The sequence below is a fragment of the Hibiscus syriacus genome, unplaced genomic scaffold (genome assembly GCF_006381635.1).
Source record: "Hibiscus syriacus cultivar Baekdansim isolate YM2019G1 unplaced genomic scaffold, ASM638163v2 tig00112491_pilon, whole genome shotgun sequence".
Lineage (NCBI taxonomy): Eukaryota > Viridiplantae > Streptophyta > Magnoliopsida > Malvales > Malvaceae > Hibiscus > Hibiscus syriacus.
This window is the reverse complement of record NW_024063344.1, coordinates 110,619-119,806: the sequence shown is the minus strand read 5'-3', so window position 1 is coordinate 119,806 and position 9,188 is coordinate 110,619. Positions and strand designations below refer to the sequence as shown.

The following is a 9,188-nucleotide window of genomic DNA, read 5'->3' as shown; positions in this document are numbered from 1 at the left end:
TAATTATTTACCGAGGTTTATACGTTGTCCTTCAGTTTTCTTCATTATTAAATCCAAAGAGGCATCCTCTTCATCTTTAAACCCTACACCATTAACGTTCACCATAATCACTTACCTTTAATCTGTTTCTGTCTGAGAATCTATGGGGTTCTTCGACCTTAATATTCCTTACACCGATTCCACGCCGCCCAGCAAGGCGAACCCCGCCGCCAAATCCACCCGCATTAAAATTGTGATCAAAGCGATGGAGGGCTACACGGGAATCGCTTACAACCTTACGATCCGGGGAGTCATGTCTGATCGCGACCGTTAGGCCGTTGAACCAAATTGCATTTGATCACGCGTGCGAAAAGGCCGAGGTCCTTAATTAATTCGGATTTTAATCGAGTAACTATTTGGGGATATGTTTTTTAATCTTATATTTTTTTCATTGTGATATAGGTGGATATAATTTCAATTGATCTCTCAGATAAGTTGCCGTTTCGATTGAAATCACCCATGGTTAAAGCTGCTATTAAGGTTTGTTAGAGACTTGATTTATATATTCCTTCAATATTAAAATATTTGTTTGTTTCAACGGATATCTTATTTTTATTTTGGATCTAGCAGCGTGGGATTTATTTTGAAATTACATATTCTGATCTTATTGTGGATGTTCATCGAAGGGGGCAAATGATATCCAATGCTAAGGTGAGGAACCCAGAGCTTGTTGCATTGTTTTTTTTCTGAAAATTTTTGTTTTTATGATCTTTTCTGATAATGATGAAATGTGATCAACTAGGATATGAATTGAGAGATTAGCTTGTGGTTATTTAGTTGCTTTATAAGATGTAATTTTGTCTGTTCAAGATGTTGTCAGTGTGAACTAATTATCTGAAACATACTATCCCAGTTGCTGCTGGATTGGACTAGAGGAAAAAATATCATATTTTCCAGTGCTGCACCTTCTGCTTGTGAAGTTAGAGGACCGAATGATGTTGCAAACTTAGCATCGTTGCTTGGTCTCTCTATGGAGCGAGCTAAAGCAGCTATTTCCAAAAATTGTAGGTATGCTAACTCGCAAAACTTTGTAGTTTTTAGGAGGACCATAGTTAATGTTTCATTCTGTGTGGAACTCCCTTTCTTCTTTCAGGAGTCTTTTGACTAATGCTTTAAGAAGAAAGCACTTTTTCAAGGAGGTTATCAGAGTTGAAGCAATGTCATCTAGTCAGCCATCTGACTCTGAAACACCTTGTCCTGCTGGCTGGCTCAAGTGGGATCCCATCTCTAGTGGTGAAGGTGATTTATTGCTGGATGACATTGCAAAGTCTTTCTCTGCCTCCAATAATGAATCCAAAACTGTGAGAGCCATTGATTTTGGTTCAATCACTGACAAGATGCCATCCCATGGCTTCCATGGAACTGAGGCTTCCTTCTAGCCACCGAAAAAAGTCAGAAGCTTTTTGTCTACTTCTGAGCCAATTGAGTTATTGTTACAAATAATCGGGTGTTTGAAAATTCCATCAAGCTCAATCTTCTTCCTGAAAAGGATGATGCTTTGTTAGATAATACATGTTCAGAACATCAAACCTCTGTATTTGGGGATTCTCGAAAGGTAGTGATAACTAACACGGTTACAACTGAGGAGAACTAGAGACTTATAATGCCTCAGATGTAAGATTTGCTTCCATTGAAACTGAAAACCAAAACCAGGGTCTGCAACCAGAAAAGTGTAAGGAACAAAATATTGTCGTACTAAATGAGAATGTGAGTGATGGTGTAAATGCTGTAATACCAAGTGAAAATGTGATCTCATCAAACATTTGCCATGGACATTGAACTGGATGCAGCTGCTTCGGAGATTTCTTCTCCATCTGAGAACAGTAGTTTACCTCCTACTCAGGGTGGGGAGTGTAATAGTTCTATAGTTTTTCATGTAGATTCAGGTGCAGAGACTTAAGGTAGATGATGTAGCAGTTAGTATGGATATGGAAGACCAGGAGAATATGTCATTGCCCTTGAATAATATGTCTTTTCTTGAAAACATCTCAGGAAGGATACCAGTGAGGGTTTCTGAAGGTGATGCAGGTATTGCTGATCAAATTTCACTTCAGCAGTCTGGCAATGAGATGAGAGTTAAGAATTACTCTTTGGTGGATGTAGAGACCCATTTTCTTAAAAGATAGAACTAGCAAGAGATACTCTCTTAGGAGGACTCTTCCACTACCATATCTTTTAAAGCAACAACTACACCAACAAACGTGCAAAAACCGAGCAAGGAGTTTAGTTGTATTAGGATTCTAAAAATAGTTAGTTTTTTTCACTATAAATACATGTAATCTTTCACATTTGTAACACACGATTTACATACAAAATAAGGAAAGCACGGAAAATACAAAGGTAAAACTATTGTAAACGAATCGAAAAGAAATAAAAGGTAGCGTTTTTTTACTTTTGATTCGGTCTCTTACATTTACATTTTAATTATTATTATTTTATTTATTTAACTTTATTTATACGTACATTTCTCTTGTTATTCATTTTATTTAATTGTTTTGTTATTTTTCTTCTTTTCTTTTTCATGTAATATTTTTTTACATTTTATGCATTTTTTTTATTTTAGTATATATTTTTATTTTTTTAGATTATATATATATATTATTTTTTTATTATCAGTTTTATTAATTTATATATATATATATATTTACTATTTTTTATATATATATATATATTATTTTTATTTTTTATTATTATTTTATTTATTTGTTTTATTTATATATTTTTTTCTTCTTTTTCTTTATTTTTTATTTTTTTATATTTATTTTACTTACTATTTTATTTTTGTTTTCTTTATCTTATCTTTTATTTAATTTATTTTTTCTTCATTTTAATTTTATTTATTTATTTATTTCTTACCTTTTTATCTAACATTATTTTTTTAACCTTCTTAAGGTCACACCTTTAAAACTATCTAAGGTAAATAATTGTGATCGTATTTTTACCTTTTAATTTTAAATTATAATTTTCTTAATTTAAGACAACCGGCAAATTAATTAGTACCGAAAGGGCGGTTCAAGGGTGCTAATCCTTCCTTGACCGTAACCGACTCCCGAACCCGACACATTTCTGGTAAAAACGCAGATCATGTAAGATGGTGTTCGACCCACCTAAATTCGTTTTAAAGTGGTCGGTGGCGACTCCCAACCCAATTATTTCAAGTTGAAATCCAATTCGGGGCCCAATCGAAAGACGGTTACGACAGTTTGGCGACTCTGTTGGGGACAGGTAAGTGAGTCAGGCCGAAATTAATTTTAGGTTGTCTTTTTTTTAGCGAAAATTACAAGTTTAAATTTTAATTTATTTATTCGATTCCAATTATTTATCTTTAATTATTTTTTTCATGTAAATAGTTGTACTAACATTTTTTCAATGATTTCAGATTTTTGAAAAAGTTTTCATCTCTGACTCTATACCCGAGCTCCGAACCCTTTTAAGTGGGGGTGAAAGCGACGACTTCGTGTGAATTTATTCACCGTATGGGTCTAGCAAGTAACCTTCGGGATTCATATATCTTATGTCTTCGTGTGAATTTATTCTCCGTATGGGCATAAGGAAATGTTTCCTCTCGAGTTTAACTTAGTCCACATAAGCTTGTAATGGGCTTAGTACTAAGGGTCTGGTAAGCTCAAGGGGGCACCGGCAAGGAGAACTCGGGTACCGTTTTTTAGAACCTAAACCAGGAGGCTATGGAGAATTATAACTCACCCCAAAATCTTATTTCAAACCTTAGGTTGTTTTGTTTCATGCTTTACTTCTGTTCAAAGCATGTGAACTATACAAATATGCGGTTAGGATTTGTGTGGAATTAGCATGCGGGATAAGATCATGTCCGGGAAGGAATTAAAACATGTGGGTAGTATTTTTCGTTTTTATTATTGTTTTGATTTACCTCACTAACTCTATTTTACTTTTGTTCTCTTTTATTTTGTTTTCATCATTTGCATCATTTAAAAGAGGTGTTGATCCACCAAAAACGTGTTTGTTAAAACATGAATGATCTGCATTAATGGACAAAGGGGTTGTAATACAAGAGGTGAAAAACGCAGGGGTCCGGCTATGGTCAGAAAAGACTTAGAAAGAAAATGAGGATAACCTGGAAACAACTATGTGTCACATTCGATCAAGAAGACATGGTGCCCACAATCAAATAGATCAAAATGTCAACTTTTCAAAAATGGGTTGACAAAGGTGGCAGGGGCAAGACGAGAAAAATGTTACTGACCTCGAGAGTCCCTTCAAAGACAACAAGAACAAGATGACAAAACGATAACTGAATTGGAAGCCATTGTCGACAAATTCAATGAACTTCAGATAATCCCTTTGATGGAGAATTTCAATGATGTTTCCGTTATAGAACAGGTTCAGCAAATGATGAAAGCCAGAGATACAATCATTCGATACTTCTGGGAACAAGTACAAAAAACAGCTCGTCACTTGCACGATTTAGCCAAAGAAGCCGGAGCGGTTCGGTAGGGTATTCGACCGGTGACAGACGAAGGTATAAGACTAGTCAACTTGTTTCAGGGTCTAAGGATTTAGTCTTGATGTACCTTTAAATATGTTTATTATCTCTTAAAAGATAAAACACTTTTGTCCCAATAAAGATTATTTATAATAACATACATGTTTTTGGATCAATGCCTCGAACATTTCATGCATTTTGCATCTACATTTCATTTTTTAAGCATTTTCATAAATATGAAATTTATTCATGGAGAATTCGATGAAGTGGTTTTAACCACATGACACCACATGGAAGCAAGATTGTAACATCAAAAAAAAACTAAAATCACAACGAATGAGTCCGATCAGCTGGTTGTACGACTAAGCCTGTCAGGATGATCTGAGAAAAGAGTTCACATATCCTAAGGGCTACGATGTTGAAGATGTTTGCAGTTGCCACATAGGATGCTCCATACATTCCTCTGAGAACTATAAGGTGCTGAAGCGCGAGATCCAAAACCTGGTGAATTCAGGGGCATGGACAGCCGAAGAAGGGACATTGCATATATCATTTGCACTTAGAGGATTGTTTTGTTTGAACACGTATTTGATCTTTCATGTTTGCTTAATCTTTTAAACAATTGAATTTATGCTATTTTCTAAGGTAGAACAATTGAATAAATTTTAATCTTTAGTTATTTGAAAATTAAATGAATTAAGGATTCTTTTAATTCTTCAAGAATTATAGATTTTTGACATATGGCAAAATTAGACCTTTCTTATCCTGTCTCAAACCCCAAAATAAAATACCTTAATTCTTTACCCAAAATAACTCATGGTCATTACCAAAAATACCAAATTTTGACATTACTCCCTTTGAAACTTTTGAACATTGCCTTTATCTTTTGATACACCCATACCTTTCTTTGAGTCAAATAAAGTCACATCATTGTCTTTTTAGACTCAAAATTGACATTTTTATGCCATTAAAACCTAAGGCATTGAGTTGTTCATTTGAACATGAGTCTTCTTCTAAGATACAACTTGGGGCATCTCGTAGGGAGCATGAACATTGAGACATGTTGGGGGCAAGAAGCAGAAAGAAGAATTCACTCGGAATAATTCTACCATGCATTAATTGTACTGTTTTCATGTGAATAAAAATAATCTTGAAAATCTATCCCCCTGGGGATACCTCTTCTGTGAGGACTTCCATGTATGAAATGATGAATGACTTTCTTTCTTCATCCCTTCACAACAGGAGAAAATATATATCATTTGTGTCCCCTTTTGAGCTTATAGTATTTTTCTTCTGATTCAACCCTAACCAAGGACCACCCTCCACACTAGGGGGCAAGGTGGAGAAACTCTGCTCGCATGAGTTAAGACATTGATTCAGATGAGATACTGAAAAGTGAACCAAATGCCAAGTGCAAAGATGCAATCAGAACAAAAAGGAAAAAAAGAAAAAAAGAAGAAAAAGCAAAGAGAAAATAAAAAAGAGAAACAAAAATAAAGAAAAAAGAAGACAAGACGCATATGCAAAGATTCACTCGATTCAAATGATGCGTCGAGATTTAAATTATGAGATTGATCAAGCACAATCATTCTAGAATCACTTCACTCGAATAACATGGAATATCCAGAGAAAATCAAGAGAAACACATACGAGCAGATTCAAATTGAGTAAGACAGGATTGAAGGCATCATAATGAATTGATCCTTGGTTTAATACCCTGAAACAGTTGTTTGGGCTTATTTATCCTTTTCTTTCATAACCATGAACCATGGCCTATATTACGTGCCTTAAAAGTCCTTTCTAATCATACATGAAGTTCTGAACAGAAGAGACTATCTTCAGATTTCATCATGCTATCAGGATTAATCTTTAATTGCAAAAAATAGTGTAATTAATGCATGATAGAGAAAAATAACAAAAGGGGTTCAAGACGTAAATTACGAATGACGACTTGAAACCAAAGGAGGATTCGAGTTGAAAACTGAAAAGGCGGCTCGAATACAAAAATTGGGCAGCTGAGGCGATCACACGAATTCCTTGATAAGGCATCGCACAATCCGAGCTTGACCATGAAAGCTGGGAATCGGAGAACACTTCCAATAGATGAGTATGCAAGATACCCCATCAACCCTTTGAGCATCAAATAAACAAAAATGTCAAACTTTTAACCAAACACAATAACCTGAGACATTTTTATCCTTTCCTTACTTAACCATTTCCCAAAAATAGATTTGATCTTGGCACGTGTCAAATGGCTATAATTTATTAAAGGATTAACAATGTAATTAATTATTTGATATCCAATGAACTCTAGTTTTATGATTTGTCTCAATTGTAAAACCGTGAAAGGGGCAATATTTTCAAAACTTTTGGTTAAATATTTTTCGAAACTCTTTTTTGATATTTTCAGAACTTTGAAAATAAAAAAGAAAGAAAACATTTTTTTCAAAACAAGACAATCTCTCTAGAGTGGATCTTGGTAAATGACGTGGCTCTCAAACACAAAACTCATGCTAAGAATCAATGCTGAAGCAAGAAATCAGGTACAATGAGAGCATCTTTGAAGATTCAACATCAAATGTTGGGGCTTTTTTTAGATTTAACATCAAATATTGGGGCATTTTTTGAGATTCAACATCGAATATTGGGGCATCTTTGGGAATTCAACATCCTGATGCAAATTATCAGACATTTTGAAGGCATTTCCTCCATAAGCAGGAACAAGCACACAAAGCACGAGACTCCGTCCAGGGGATAAAACAGAACTAATTCATGTTACATGCATCTTAGACAAACTTAAGAGCATCGCATTTATCATTTTTTGTATACACAAGTTTTTGCAGCTTTTAGAGTCAAGTTTCAACTTCAAGATGAAGGATGCTCGATTCAAAAGCACATGGTGGTTGCTCTACCTTACAGCAAAGGGGCAACTGTTTGACAACAAAACAACTTTCCAGTTTCAGTCAGAGTCAATTTCAACTTCACGGCGAAGGATATTGAACTCAAAGCGACACAATTCGCTCGATAGTAGATTTCAACTTCACGACGAAAGATTTCTAGCTCGAAGCCAAACTTCACAATAAATGGGTCATCCACGGTTTCGACTTCACGACGAAGGGAATCATGTCCACCCGCAACATACAATACTTGGATTTCAACTTCACAACGAAAGATATCCAAGTCAAGGCTCAACTTCACGACGAAAGAGCCACCTGCGATTTCAACTCCATGACGGAGGATATCGTGCCACTCGAGACAACACAAGTTCAACTCCACAACGAAGGGACGGCTTGTCAACAAACAATTTCCCAATTTCAGAGCCAATTTCAATTTCACAGCGAATGATATTGGACTCGAGACAACAAAAGTTCAACTTCACAACGAAGGGACGGTTGGTTGTCAACAAACAATTTCTCAATTTCGGAGCCAATTTCAACTTCACAGCGAAGGATATTGGACTCGAGACATCACAAGCTCAACTTCACAGCGAAGGGGCGGCTGGCTGTCAACAAACAATTTCTTAGTTCCAGAGCCAATTTTAACTTTACGGCAGAGGATATTGGACTCGGAACAATACAACTTACTTGGATTTCAACTTCACGACGAAGGATATCCAATTCTAAGGCTCAACTTTACTACAAAGGGGTCATCTACGGTTTTAACTTCACGACAAAGGGAATCGTGCTCACCATTGTCTCTCTTGAGACAGATTCCAAGTTTCCCTTGAAACAAAATATTTGAATATGTTTTCATTGAAACTAATTTCGTCTCCCTTGAGACATTTTCTTTTGGAACTAAATTTTGTCTCCCATGAGACAGTTTCTCTTGAAACATAAACATTGAAAACATTTCCTTTGAAATGAATTTTGTCTCTCTTGAGATAGTTTCCCTTGAAACAAAATTTTGTCTCCCTTGAAAAAGTTTCCCTTGAAACACAAAATATTTAAATAAGTTCCCCTTAAAACGAGTTTTGAGACAGTTCCCTTAAAACAAAATCTTGGCTCTCTTGAGACAGTTTCTTTTGAAACAAATTTTGTCCCTCTTGAGACAGTTTCTCTTGAAACACAAAAAAAAAACTCTCAAAATTATTTCTCTTGAAAACACACACAAAAAACCTTTGAAAATGTTTCTCTTGAAACACCAAAACCTCGAGTTCGATTACACCCAGCTTTGAGGGCACATCATTTACAGCATAACTCAAGGCTAGAAGGGTTATCTATCACCAAAAGACCTTCGAGTTCGACTATGCTCAGCTCTAAGGCGCATCATTTACAGCATAACTCAAGGCAAGAAGGGCTATCTGTCAACAAAATTGTCGAGTTCGATTCCATTCAGCTCGATGACACCTCAATCACACTATTGTCCGGCTACAATCGATGTTTTCAAGCCGAGAAAAAGATCTGGGTTAGCCGTGCCTTAGTAGCAATAAGCCTTTTTCCCGTCAGCATAACTTAAGTCGAGAAAAGCTATCTGTCAACGAAGACTTTTTGAATTCGGTTTCATTCAGCTCGAGGGCATATCAACCACATGGTGGAGTCAAAAGATTACTTTCCAGTCGAATTTTCAGCCAAGGACTTTAAACCGAGAAGAAAACCAAAGTGGACTACAACGAGAAGTCACATTCTGATTCAAATCATTTCAAGATGGACTCGATTTCGCGACGGAATAGCCATCCGCAATTCAATTC

At 35.7% G+C, this 9,188-nt stretch overlaps 1 protein-coding gene across 1 annotated transcript; it reads left to right on the top strand.

Moving 5' to 3' along the window:
• The first annotated feature begins 61 nt into the window (after nt 1-61).
• LOC120180156 (protein GAMETOPHYTE DEFECTIVE 1-like) lies at nt 62-2,304 on the top strand. Its single transcript, XM_039185541.1, has 5 exons — nt 62-359; nt 442-519; nt 610-690; nt 893-1,047; nt 1,133-2,304. The coding sequence occupies exons 2-5, from the start codon at nt 499-501 to the stop codon at nt 1,416-1,418; spliced, it is 543 nt and encodes a 180-aa protein (XP_039041472.1). The 5' UTR covers nt 62-359; nt 442-498; the 3' UTR covers nt 1,419-2,304.
• The last annotated feature ends 6,884 nt before the right edge of the window (nt 2,305-9,188 follow it).